General features: G+C 49.9%; 2 protein-coding genes across 2 annotated transcripts in view; one reads left to right on the forward strand and one right to left on the reverse strand.

The window, feature by feature from the left end:
- Window positions 1-7,205, reverse strand: part of TRPV5 (transient receptor potential cation channel, subfamily V, member 5) — a 33,288-nt gene extending 26,083 nt beyond the window's left edge. Inside the window, exons 1-8 of the mRNA XM_005862782.2 lie at window positions 6,854-7,205; window positions 4,480-4,577; window positions 4,236-4,358; window positions 3,699-3,836; window positions 3,310-3,408; window positions 2,999-3,174; window positions 2,462-2,608; window positions 420-632 (exon numbers count right to left, since the gene is read on the reverse strand). Of these exons, the coding sequence (XP_005862844.1) occupies window positions 420-632; window positions 2,462-2,608; window positions 2,999-3,174; window positions 3,310-3,408; window positions 3,699-3,836; window positions 4,236-4,358; window positions 4,480-4,577; window positions 6,854-6,981 (1,122 nt within the window). The 5' untranslated portion in view covers window positions 6,982-7,205. The remainder of the gene's footprint in view (window positions 1-419; window positions 633-2,461; window positions 2,609-2,998; window positions 3,175-3,309; window positions 3,409-3,698; window positions 3,837-4,235; window positions 4,359-4,479; window positions 4,578-6,853) is intronic.
- A 130-nt stretch (window positions 7,206-7,335) lies between these two features.
- On the forward strand, window positions 7,336-13,331 carry LOC102249599 (chromosome unknown open reading frame, human C7orf34). The gene is given in 5 exon segments (XM_014536894.1): window positions 7,336-7,381; window positions 10,053-10,069; window positions 12,133-12,164; window positions 12,166-12,329; window positions 12,898-13,331. Coding segments are annotated over 5 exon segments (444 nt in total). The 3' UTR covers window positions 13,083-13,331.
- Window positions 13,332-13,529: the final 198 nt, after the last annotated feature.

Genomic DNA, 13,529 nt, shown 5'->3' on the forward strand with positions numbered 1-13,529 from the left:
GAAGAGAATGGAAGCCAGAGGGCTATGCTGCCCTCACAGAGATGAAACGGACCCAGACATGGACATGGAGTATGATTTCCCTCCCATTAGAACAACAGGGTTTCCCTTCAAGTTCACATTACAAAAGACTGGTCCTCTCCCTACACTGAAAGGACTTTTACCAATGCACAGTATTCCTAACACCAAGCATCCTTTCAAAGTCAGTGAGAGAAGCCACAACTCCCTGGACAAGTGTATTTTTACTCAGTTAAGCCTCCTTTCTGGTGCCCCTATCTCATGTCCAACTTATGTCAGGTGCTTAGGAGTCTGCAGCTGTTAGAGCCCAGTGAAGGGTATCTTCCCTGGGTAGTATCATTTTGGTCTCTAGCACCATCACCCCATTTTTACATTCCCTTTCATCTCCTTCTGCGAAGAGTCACCTGTAGCAGTTTCTGTTCCTTAAGGGTGATATCTCGGGAATCTGTGTGATTGCTGCTACAATTCTTGAGGGGGCGGTTGACACAGCACATGGTGAAGCAGCTCATGTAGAGCACATACAAGGCACCCAGAATGCAGAAGTAGGGCCTCCCATATTTCCTCCACTTGAAGCTCACCAGCTGCTTCACTGGGGTCTGTTCCAGGATCTGGCGAGCCTGCCGTGGAAGGAGAATATAGCTTGGGTGACAAACATAGTGAGCAGTGCGGGGCTTCCCACTGGGTCCCAGATGGGCAGGTCAGTCACCAGCACTGGCATCATCATTTTTTTTTTACAGACAACTAGTAAACCTCTTCTATATGCTAGGGCTACGGGTCGAGTTATAGAAGTGAACACAAGACACTATAACATCATTGAGGCATTGAACGATGAGCAGCACATAGTTGAAAGGGAAAGTTCGTAAGATCATTCCATGAAGTAGTAGCAATTGCCAAGGCAGGAAGGTATGAGAAGCCATTTGGAGATGAGATATGCTTGGGAATAAGAGATAACCTGTTGGGAGTGATGGGCAGGAGTTAAAATGAATGAATGCTATAATGGACAGATTATCCTACATCATGAATGTTAAAGTGGGGAGTTTGAACTTTTTTCTTAACATAATGAGAAGCAATTGGGAGTTCAAGCAAGGAAGTAGCCAGATTTGTTCTAGAAGTCTTATGGTCTGGAGAAAAGCAATAGAGGACCCAGGTAGTAGAATGTGTCAATGACCTCTGATGTAATTAGATAGTGAAAGGTTAAAGATAGAAATGTGAGGGGGTAATGAACGTTTGAGAAAATATAAAAAGGCAAAATTTTTTTTAAAAAAAAGGGAAAATTCAAAGCACAGCTGGAGAGATTAACCATTGACAGAAAGAATATCTTTTCCATTAAACCTAGAGAAGAGAGAGAGTGCAGTTTCCAGATATGTGTGGCAGGACCAGGCAGGAAGATAAAGAAGGTAGGAGACTGGGCCTTCTGATGGAACTAAGGGGGAAGGCAGTGAGGGACATAAAAGGAGCTGGAAGAGAACTTTGAAGGAACAGAAAACTAGCTGACAAAGACAAGAAGAAAACCTACAGGAGAATATTGAGAGTCGGCTGAAATCAGAGACCAAGGGACTTGTGGTGGCACAATCTATCAGAGGGAGTAGGCTCTAATGAGGTATACCTGTTCCCAGGAATATCCTCTGAGGAAGTTCATACAAACTAGCCACTCACCTTTTCTTCTATTCATTACCACTTAGTCATCTGAGTTTATGGCTCTACGATTCCTACGAAATTAACAACTGGCAAATAAATACCAGAAGCTATATCTGGCCACTATCTTGGAGATTCCTGGTAGTTCAAAGTATTTTCTCCTCTCTAGTTGTCTTCAACATATTTGCCTTCCCCTCATATCACTCAACTCGGGTTGATCATTGTTTTTCCCTCTCCAGAAAGCTCTCTTTTTTTTCTCATCTTCCTGGGAATTCCTAACTCCTCCTTAAAAACCCACCTCAGGCACTTCTGGGACATTGTCTCTGATCCACCCAACCTCAATTTTGCTGCCATTATTCACAGTACAAACCCCTGGAATGGTATACATTGTACTCTACTGCAATTATTGAGGAAGGGGACTGTAATTGAGGAAGTTGACAGATAGGAACTGTGTTTTGTTTATTTCTGTATTCTCAGTTCCTTGTACAGCATCTGGGACACAGAAGGTGTTCAATATGCTGAATGACTAAATTAATGAGTGAGTGGTAGTAAGCAACCTCCATTTGGAGAGTTCCTTATCTGAAATGTCAGTGTGACAAAGGTAAGGGAAAAGGACTAGAGCTAAGCAGAGGGAAAGTGCAGTCAGGAAAGGGGTGTTGATTGGACTTTTCTCCCAAAGGTTCCAGGAGTCTGGTCTCCATATATTTCCATATATTATCAGGTGAGGAAGTGTCTGGAACCCAGGATCTTAGCAAATGGATAGGCTCTGCACGAACACATGACAGTCCCTGATCCTCCATCTCATCCTTACCTCCCGCTTCTTAGAGGAGACCACGAGCTCCAGAAAGGACACCTTTTCTCCCCAGGAATCGATCTCTGTGAGGTCATAGAGAGTAGAGGTCAGTGGCCCATAGGTCCACTGGATGTGCTTCCGCTTCTGCATCAGGTGTTGGAACATCTGTGAGAACACAGCAGTGAGTTGGAGTGTCAGTGTGTGAGAAGCTGGTCCGGGGGAACACCACCATTGAAGAGCTTGGCACCCATTCCTTGGGACTGATGACAGTCAGGAGGTAGCAAGCCTTGGATTCCATAAACCTCCTTATTATTTTTTTGTTATCTTTCCTTCCCACAAACCTTACAAAGATCTGAAAGAAGAGAACAGGCAAAGGGAACAGAACTTTGGGTTCCCAGTAGATATTCTAAAGAATGAGCCTCAGGTCCTCCTTAGCCAGGGATTCCTGAGGCTGAGGCTTTTAGTGACAGAGTTGGAAGTAAGGGACTACCATCCTTTTGGAGAGTTTGAGGAGATGGATCATGAGAACATGTAGGATTGGAGGGTGTCCCTCACCACAGTGTTGCCCTCCACTCCAGCCAGCTTGAAGGGGGTGAGACCCTGGTGATTTGGTATAAGGTCCAGGGACTGCAGGTGGCCCCCATGCCCATCATAGGACAGCAGCAGGTTGTACATCTGGCAGGCAAAGGTCTTGTTGGGCTGGAAGACGAGGATGTGCAACACTGTGTTTCCTGGGGAGGACACCAGTGTCATGTGGCTGCTGGACCCTAGTCCCTGATGGTCCCCACGGTGGGCCTGACCATTGTCCCAGACCCTCCTCTTCCACCCAGGTCCTTTCCAAGTTTTTTCCACACTCCAGTGCTTACCCAGGGAGTCCTGGGCCCGGATGTTAGCTCCATGTTCAATGAGCAGACGCACGATCTCCTCACTGCCCACGCAGGCAGCAAAGGACAAAGGGTGCTCCCCTGGGGAGACAGAGGGCTCCATGGCATGAGTGCAGGCTGGGATGGGCACCTCCCCAGTGACTGCCTGTTCCTCCACACAGCTCAGCTCTAGACTTGGGAACACTTATCAGCAAAACCAGAGGCAGGGATGGTGCAGAGGCCCTGGGGGAATGGGCTCTGGCCTTAAGCCCTATAAGGGCTGACCCCAGTTCACCCCACCCCATCAGGCACAGAGCTCTCCTCATTCCATCCTCCCCTGGCTCTTGCCTGCCACCTACCTCCCCTTCCCCAGCTCTGGCTCTGGTTCTCACCAAAGTAGATGTGGTTGTGGGGGCTGAGGCGGAAAGCTGTTCCTGTAGCTCTGGCAGAGACGCTGGCCCCGTGGGCTAGCAGGGCTCGCACCAAATTCACATTCTGGTTCATGATGGCCATGTGCAGTGCAGTCTGACCTGGTTCAGAGAGAGCCCTCAGGCATGGGGGTCTGTCCCCATTTCTTCCAAAGGTTCACCATCTGCCTGGCTTGCAGGAGGTCCCTGACACATCCTTGAATAGATTTATGCCCTCAGCTCTGCAGACTGGGCTGTGACTGAGGGCAATTAGTCCCTCAGGCTGTTTACTGCATTATCCCTACCTCTTGGATTTTGGGGATAGGGCATAATTGCAATCACTCTAGTGTTGCTGTGAAGGAAATAGAGTCCTGTCCTTCAGGGAACATGAAAGGAATTGAGGGAAATAATAAATGGCTTGAGGAAGTCGTGGAAGCCAAGACCAGAACCTGTGTATTCTTCCCAACTCAGAGGCCCATGCGAACAGACCCTCCCCTACATGTTTCCATGAAGGCTCCTCACCTACAAATGGCTCACAGAGGGTGGACTCATAAACCAGCTCCGGGGCGGCCTCCATCAGCACCATGGCAGCCTCCAGGTTGTCATAGAGGGCCGCTATGTGCAGTGCTGTCTCTCCCAGGGCTCCTGGAGAAGAGTAAGACAGAGGCATCAAACCCTCCCCTCAGGGAACAGACCCCTTTGCAGAAACTCTGGGAGTTCTGGGCCAGAGGGGCCCCATCTCTATCACATTAAACTCTGAGCCCACCTCTTTGCCGTAAGTCGCAGCTTCTGTCTAGCAGAAGTTTCTTCAAGACACAAAGGTCATTGTCCTTGGCAGCCTGAAGTAGTGGAGATTCTTGAATCCTGGGAGAAAATGAACATGAGTGATGCAGAGACAGAATTGCAGTGAAGCTGAGAGCAGAGCCATTATATCACACTAGGTCTTCCCACACTGGGGGCCTGGGCTCATTGAGTAGGAGACTCAGCAGAGGCTTGTAGTGACCAGGGAAGGAGGGCCTGGGCTGCAGAGTGGGTGGCCGTGGTGGCCAGGAGAGGAGGTCATGAGGCCTGGCTGAATCCATCTAAGCTGTGTAAATGTTTCAGGAACCTGGGGAGCTGGAGCAGGTCAGGGAGATGGAACTTTGGTCCCCGGTTGACACCCTGGCCTGGGGAGTTTGCGAGATTAGAACTGGGCAGAGAGGATGAGGCAGGCCAGGTATGAGAGTCGTGTGTGTTTGTGAGTTGCTGAAGTTCTGATTACCCCTCTGGACTGTTTAGGTTCACATCCATGATGGGGGCAGGGAGAGTTTGGCGTGGGTTATGGAGAATCTATTCTGCGTGTTGCCCTCAAATTGAATGGTCTAAACACCCCTGTTGTAACTAAGGGGGAACACAACCTGGAGCTTCTCAGATAGTGCAGCTTGGAGTGCAGGGGGGCGGGGGCGGGGGAGGGAGTGCACCTGTGGAAAGGACCATCCCAGGGCACCTCTCTCAGCCAGCCTTTGTTTCCCCTTCCCGGATGAGCCAAATAAGAGACAAAACTGAAGCCCACCCTGCTGGGCAAGTCAGTATTAGCTGGCTGTGAAGATGACCACAGGGTCTGGCAGATTGAAAGTCATGAGGGAGAGACAAAAGGCAGACAAACTGACTGGTGACCATGATGTCTCTCAGTCCCAAATTCCTCTTCAGTGGCACCATGAGCCATTGGAAAGGGTGTTTTACTTAGTGAAGCAGCTTTTTTTTTTTTTCCTCAAGGCAGAGCTCAGGTCTGCCCTAATTTAAGGAGGCGCTCTCAGAAAGGGACCAGCAGAGAGAGGGACAGCCCCTGCCCCATCTCACCTGGGCCCTCAGTCCCAGCCGCAGCTCAGGGCGGCCAGGGCTAGGCTTCTAGAGTTCAGCTCTATGCTGCGGGCACTACACACAGCCTGTCGCCCGAAGCCTCTAGTCCACTGCCCCCTGCAGAGGGAAGGTCTGCCCTAATCCCAGTCCAAAGCAGGGACACAGGTGGGAGGCCAAAGGTTCCATTGCAGGGCCTGGGGTGGCTGCTGCTGAGCAAGCAGAGAGCCTTTCCTGGAATGAGGGTTCAGATTGCGCCCAAGCCCTGCTACACAATTTGCAAGGCCTGGGGCAAAATGAAAGTGCAGGACCCCTTGTTTAAAATATTATTAAGAATTTCCAGATGATAGCAGTGCATTAGAGTGCAGGGCTTTTCTGAAACCCAGAGCCCTGTGCAACTGTAGAGGTCACCTACCTGTGAAACTAGCCCTGGCTGGACCCCTGATCTGCCAGTGTGTGTTCAGCTCATTCCCCAAGCTCCCATGCTCTCCCATGGGAGACAACTCCTCCAAACACTCCGAGGCAGAGGCCCACCCACAAGATGGGTCCCTGCCCTGCCTGCGCTTCAGGAATCTGGACCTCGGGGCTAATTAGCCAAGATATGACCTGCCCCCTGGTGTATCAGCCCCACCTGCACTGAGTGTCCCAGAAGCAGACACAGGCTTTATCAACAGCTGTATTTCCAGTCCCCAGCACACCGCCGCACACGCCCCACTCAATAAAAGGCAAATGAACTGGTCACCAACTGATGGTCCGCGAACCACTGGTGATCCATGAGATCCAAAAGGTTGGTGACCGCTGACTGAACTGAGGACTCTCCAGTGTCACCTGGGTTTCCTTCCTTGGCTGTCAGCTCCAGGTGAACAAAGCTCTCCTCCTCTTTCCCACCAATCCATTTCCATTTCTACTAATGCTGATTCCTCCCTCTTTCTTCAACCCACAGGCTCTCATCCCTTCCCCAGCAACCTGCTCTCCACCAGCCTGCACCTGTCTGCAACCCCCCTAACATACTGGCTTCTTCCCTCTGGTCCCTCTTGTCCCCACCCTCTTCTCCCACCAGGTAGGCAGATGAGATCTCTGCCTCTAAATCTATGGAATCCACATCAAGGTTTCCCTGTGTGGCTCAACTCCATCCCCCACCCCTCACCACTGAGACGGGCAACTTGGGTTTTGTGACTATAACGGTAGGTTGGGAGAAAGGGCACATCCAAGTGTCTGGCGCTGAACTCTGGGGATAGACTGGAGTGGGCAGGAAGGTCTGTGGATCAGCGAGAGGTGAGACGCCATGTGACCGGACAGCTTACCTCTTCTGTTGCAGCATGTGGGCCTCATCCAGCTGCTGATCCCAGTCTTTCTCTCTGAACATCCATGAGGTCAGAAGTTTCTGGAGGTGGGTCCAGGGCCCTTTCACCTTGGGTGGAGGAGTCCCCATGTCTTCTCCTTGCAGGCAGGTGATGGGGCGTGGTGAAGAGGCAGGTCCAAGACTCAGCAGCTACTGAGGAAGTGGCCAGGTTTGCTTGGGGGTTGGGAGTGAGAATGATTGTATCTCCCGTGCTATTTGTATGTGCAGCCTGTGGTTGTGGGGTGTGTGTGTATGCATGTGCACTGGTGACTGGCTGCCCTGTCACGAGAGAGCAGCTTTACCTGGAAGGGGAGGAGCTGTTTCTAGAGTGAACCTCTGAGACACAGAGCCTGCCCTATAGCCAGGAGGCGAGAGGGGTGGGAACTTTGGCAGTGGGTTGGGGCTGAGACCTGGACAGGTGAGGGGCGGGGCAGAGCACTCTGAATGGGGAGCAAGGTGAAAGACCTAGAAGCTGGCTCCCACAAGCAAGGTGAGCAGTCAGTGGGATGCAGGTGATCAGGAAATCATGTCCTCCAGCTGGGCTATCAGCCTGGTTTGAATCCTGGCTCTCTCAGCCCTTGCAAATCAGTTAGGTGAGCTTTCTGTGCCTCAGTCTGCTACTCTGTAAAATGGCGGGGAGCACCTCTGCTCTCTCATGGAAGCGGCTGTAAAGCATGATCCTAAGAACTCAAGGATGTTGATTCTCCTTCAGAGATGAGCTTAGAAGCCCCTGGGGCTGCTTCCCTGAGTGGTGGTCATCTCTGTCCTCAACCCTGCAGCCCTGACTCACAAAAGGGGTCCAGGCCACCCTCCTCTGTGAGAAACTCAGGGTGACTCCTCTTCTCTTCCAGTTACTTGGAGCCCCCATCAGAGGAGACCTTCAGAGGGCTTTGTGTTTTCACAGCAGGAAGCGAGGCAGGTGAAGGAGGTAGACCCACCCACCTTTGGGTCCCTCTCTGGGAATGAGACAGCAGGAGGAAAGAGTAAGCCAAACTGTCTGATAGGGCAGTTTCTATTTCTCCTCCTGATTGTTTTCAAAGCAGTATATACCCACGACTGAACTATAGTCATTCAATAGCCCTAAGAGGTAGGTGGGAATAGGAAAGGTCCTCTTTATTTCATAAGTGAGAAGACCAAGACGGAGCCCAGACGGGAAGTGTGAGTACCCACAGCAAGTAGCAAAACTGGAACTGGCTTTAAAGTTGAAACCTTAGCTCCAGATCACATGCCAGACCTTGTTGCTTCTTAGGAAACTTCTGCCTATAAAGATGTGAGAGATCTGAGTGGAGATAGTCAGGGGACCCTCCCCCTTGGGGGTCTCCAGGAGCAGGGAAATGCTCCCTTCTTTTGCGTAACAATGAAGGTGTTTTTTCTAGCAGTTGCAAGGTGGACAACACAACCTTTAGAGTAGGGCAGGAGTTGAAAGGAAAATAAAAAAGGCAAGAAAGAGTAGATGCCGGAGACAAGGAGAAACCATGCTCTCACCCTGGGGAGGGGGAGGTGCGGGCTGGTTAAGGGGAGGGAGTCACCTTGTGGGACATTTTTCTGCTGCGCTGGGGGTTAGGCAGGGTGAGGTGGTAATAGCCTCTGAAGCCTTGGGATTAGTCTAAGGAGATGGAGACAGCGATAAGGTTGAGGTGGGGGTTGTAGATGAGCTGATAAGCAGGGGCAGGCACAGGAAAGCAGCACCCAGCCTATAAAGCTAATCTTGGAGGGGGTGGGAGAGGGCAGGCCCGGTCAGAGCCGCATGGAGCAGGTGCACAGGGTCTCTCACCAAGGGCAGTGTCCTTGGGTCAGTGAGGAGAAAGGGAGGCAGGCTCTTCACTTTCTCACTTGCCCTTCTGCGCCTGCACTGTGCTCTCCAGTGGGAGGGGCAGGTACCAGCAGCCTGAGGGAACCAGGTTGTCCTGAGGCAAGATGTAAAGAAGCTAGGAAAATTCCTTGGCAAGTGGAGTAGGGAAACTGAGATAGATAATTAAACAGCAGTTTGCAGCCATCTAGTAAATCCTATCTTCTCTAAACCAAGGATACTTAGAAGTAAATGGTTTGGTCCTGGCTGCTGTGGCTCAGTTGGTTGGGTGTCATCCCATGCACCAAAAGGTTGCTGGTTTGATTTCTGGTCAGGGCAGCCGATCAATGTTTTGCTCTCATATCAATGTTTCTCTCTTTTTCCCTATCCCTTCCTCTCTCTCTAAAAACCAATAAAAAAATCTTAAAAAAAAAAAAAAGAGTAAATGGTTTGCACTTCTCCCCAACCAGAGCTTAAATCACTCTACTCGGGGATACAGATAACAGAAATCCAATGAGAGCCATTTGTCAACCACACCCAAGGACAGATGAATTTAAGGGAATAAATCTCATTTTGGAACATCAGCATAGAACTGATGAATATTCTATTGAGATCCTCCACTACGACCTTCCCTAAACTCCCACTCTTTAAAACCCCTCAAAACGAAGGTCCCAGTTCTTGCTCTCTCCCAGGAACACACCCACACCTTTTCCCTCCCTTCCCTCTCTTCTTTCCCCACAGGTGTTCATTGCCTAAACTAAGAGACCCCATGAGGCTTGCAACCAGGGAAGCCATGGGCAGTAGCAGCTCCTCCTGGGTTAGCCCTCTGACCCTGTCCTCAAGGCCCCCTTTCTCTGACTTCCCAGTGAGTGAAAGCGGCCCCACCTAGGCTAATGTTTCCCACCTAGGCCCGCTCCTGTCACTTCTTCTATGCTAAGCCCTTCTTGTGTTTCACTGTCCTGAGCTTTAATAGCATACTTTCAAAAATCACCTGGACTCCTGTTGTGGAATCTTCCCTGCACCAAGTCAAGAGTCCACACACTACCAGCCGGCCCTAGGCAGACCTGCTCCAGGCCAGGTCCCCTTTCCAGTAACAGTCCCACCTGTCCCCGGGGTAGACTAGAGATTTGGAAACTGTTTTCTAATCTTTAAGGAGTTCTCTCTTCTCTTTTCCAGCTTTCTTCCCCACTACTCCTTCACCTCTGTCATCTACCATATCACTACACTTTCTGTCCCTTTTCTCCTCTCATTCTTCTGCATGCTTTCTCAGCTTTCTGGGGCCAAAGACACCCACAGCCTCTCTCCCTCAGGCGGCAGCTTCAACCCTATGATGATGCCTCGATGTCCATCGTGACTCTGTAATGCCTTCCAGGTGCCCAGGAGGAGCAGGTAAGAGCAATGTCAGGGCCCAGAGCCGGTTGGTACCAAAGCAGCCAACCCCTTATTCTGATGCAATAAGGAGGACCACACATGATACCTGGATTTTAATTGATAGGAAATATACTCCTACCCACATGCCCACAGCCACATAGGGAAAGGATTTGAATACCATACTTGAAAACATTAATAGTGATGCCCACTGGAGGGTGGAACTATTTTCCCTTTTTGTTTTTCATATTTCTTAAATAGTTCTTATTAAGAAAACAAAATTTAAGGGATTCTTGGTTCCTTCAAGGATATATTCTTTTCAGATGGGAAGCTGGGAAGGAGGGTGGTCATTATAACCAGATTCTTTCCACTCCTTCCTCTTCTGCGAGACGCTCTCCACCACAGCTTCCTTCCCCATTTATGCTCACGAGCTGGGGATAGCTTCTTTTTTGGCCAGGAACCAAGAGGCTCCGTCCTCCAAATAGCCAGGAGGACATTAGTGATTTTTTTTTTTACCCAAGCATCGTTCCCTGGACCTGCAAGTCAATGAGTTCAAGGTAGGAATGAGCAGGGTCACCTGCTTACTTTAATCTTTCCACCCCCACTGTCAAGTTACCTCCTGTACCATTCCTCAGTCACCGAGTCACCTGGCTTGGATCACCAGGAAGTACATGAAGTAGGCAATATGGGTAACATCTGTAGAAAGAAATTTGAACATGCAATCCCCTCTCCCAGAAAGGTGCGTGCTTCTGCACACATCCTTACCCCTGCATTTGGTGGTTCATTCAGATGTGGAATGCATGGGCACCAGGAGTGATGTGGGCTCATTGGGATAGATCAAATGTGTCTAGAATCTTCTCCCACTCATCCCCATCTGCGTGCCTCTCCTGTATCTCATGACCTATATCTGTTCTGGTTTTCAGAACAGCCCTCCATACTGTCTCCCCCATCTTACCCCACCCCGCTCCACCCCACCCCAACTCACCCTTAACCATCGTCTCTGTCCCAAGAAGCAGATGAAAATTAGCCACAGCCAGTTACTGCCAACAGGCATGTGCTCACCAGGTTCAAGGGCAGGGTGGGCAGTGGGCTGCTGAGGCAGGTTTCTTGAGATCTGTTAGGTGGGCTCCTTGTCTCTCTGCCACATTGCTTCTTCTCTGAGGACTCTACCTCCTTCTACCAAGTAAGAAGTTTAGTGAATGAGCCTCTAACAAAGTTTTCTCTGTGACTAAAAGTACAAGAGGATGTACAATGAGAGAAAGGGCTGTTCCAGTCTATCAGTACAAGAGGGCAAAGTCTAGGCATGAGGACAGTTAGGGGAGGAGGAGGAAGGAGAGAATAGGTTCGACTTAGGCCCAAGACACCCTGCATTCTGTCTGTCCTATTTCCCTCTGTGTCTGTCTCTCTTTCTTTTTCTTTCTGTCTCTCTCTCTCTCTCTTACACACACACACACACACACACACACACACACACACACACAGCCCAGATGGACCCTTTTTCCACCCTCTACTTCTCCCCCTCCACTTCTCTCATTTTCAATGGACCTGAGTTTTAAGTACAGCCCAGAACTTGAGGATCCTTATTTCAGGCATCTGGTCTCAGCCCATCCTATGCAAGCCACTTTCCTTTGAGAAAGGCTGCATGGAAGAGTGGGAAGCTGTGACATTTAGAATCAAAAGAATTAATCAACAATCCCACTCTGCCCCTTATTTTCTCTGTGATCGTGAGTGGGTGAGTCATTTTTTTTGTGAACCTCAGTAGCCTTATCTATAAAATGGGATGATGACACTATTCCTTTGAGACCTGGCTGCTGTAAGGATGTAATGGATGTGAAAGCAGTTCGCAAACTCTTAAGTCATCTGTATTGATCTCCATAGTCATGCTCGAAGGCTTGGTCGTCCCCTGCTGAATACTCTCCACTCTCTTGCTTAGTGATGGAACTCTCTAGTGAGCTGGAATGAGTCATCTCATGGCTGTGATATCACAGAGCTCATGAGGTCAGAGGTCCTATAGAAGGGAAGGGAATAAAACGGTGCTGGGAAGGGGTAAGGGGTGGGACAAGGACAGGGGAGGGAGGTGGCAGGGAGCCTGCTGGGCACTGGGAGTGGGGAAGGCCACAACAGTGGATGGGCAGACCCATGACTTCCCTGGGCTCCCAGCTCCTCAGAGCAGCATTACTGGCAGCCATCCTACTTCTGCTGTGGGTGAAGGGGGTGAAGCCTCAGGGAGGGAGCCCAGGCCCCAATGAGAGGAGTCAGAAAGAACAAATGCCCTCTAAAGGTAAGTAGAAAAGGAGGGCAACCTCAGGAGGCTAGGTTTGCAGGTCTGTTTGTAATCACTCCCAGATGACTTATCAGGCCAGAGAGAAATCTGAGATAGGTTTGGGTTGTGGGAGAATACCCAGGTCCCCTACTATTGTAGTGTGAGGGTGTCATGTGAAAGGGTCTCGAGCAGGGGAGAGCACTATTCAGGGGAATACTCCAGGCCAGTGGAAATTGCATGGAGCTTTCATGAGTATGAGCATACATGCATTTGTGTGGGAAGAGGATCTTTGGTTTTCATTCTTTTTAAGGTGGTCCCTCACTCCCAAATGATGTAACACTTTGGAGGACACAGCTGAGTTGGAAATGGGGTGTTTGTGCTCTTGGGCTGGAGCTGTGGTTTCACACAGACCAGAAGTGACCCCCAGATGGAGCATCACCTCTCCGGTCAAGGACAAGGATATGGATAACTGAGTTAAAAGTCCCAGGACCTAACTTTCCCCATATTCTCCAACTTCTTCCCCTTTCCTGTACAGGGACAGGTTAGGATTGGTGTTTCATTCCCTTCCCCCTCTTCCCTGTTCCAGACCAAAATCAAGAGCAGTTCGAAGAGTACTTTGTGGCCTCCTCAGTGGGTGAGATGTGGCAGGAGGTGAACATGGCCCAACAAGAGGATGAAAAGACATCGGAGATGGAGAACACAGCTGTTCGTGACCACCTATTCGACCTAGCCTTGTGCTTTAATGTGGCCAGTGTTTTGGTTTTTTTATAAGAGACATTGAAGATGAGGTGGCAGCCTTTTTCCTGGATGAGGACCTGGATATCTACCTCGGCTTCATGATAGCTTACTGACCCTTTCTCCCCTGGGCGTTAGGTCACTATTCCCAGGGAGACGTACACACAGTGTCCTGCCCCTTGTCTGCCCCTGCTATGAGCTCCATCCCTCAGGGCCCGATACACCAGACCCATGCTCTTCTCTCTTCCATGCCCCTACTGGCTTTGTTCAGCACAGCAGATTAGGGGGAGGAGATAGCTACAATAAAAGTAATAGCAATAAAATCCTGAAACAATTGGGGGCCAGATTCCTGAGACTTAACCAAAGCCCTCCTATCTCGAATTAGTCTGTTTAATCACCCAACATCTGACCTTTAGACCTACCAGTTCACCAATCATTGGTTCTTTCCTTTTCCCATGTCTGTGAACTCTGCTTCAAAGTTTC

This window comes from Myotis brandtii, unplaced genomic scaffold (genome assembly GCF_000412655.1).
Source record: "Myotis brandtii unplaced genomic scaffold, ASM41265v1 scaffold168, whole genome shotgun sequence".
Classification (NCBI taxonomy): Eukaryota; Metazoa; Chordata; class Mammalia; order Chiroptera; family Vespertilionidae; genus Myotis; species Myotis brandtii.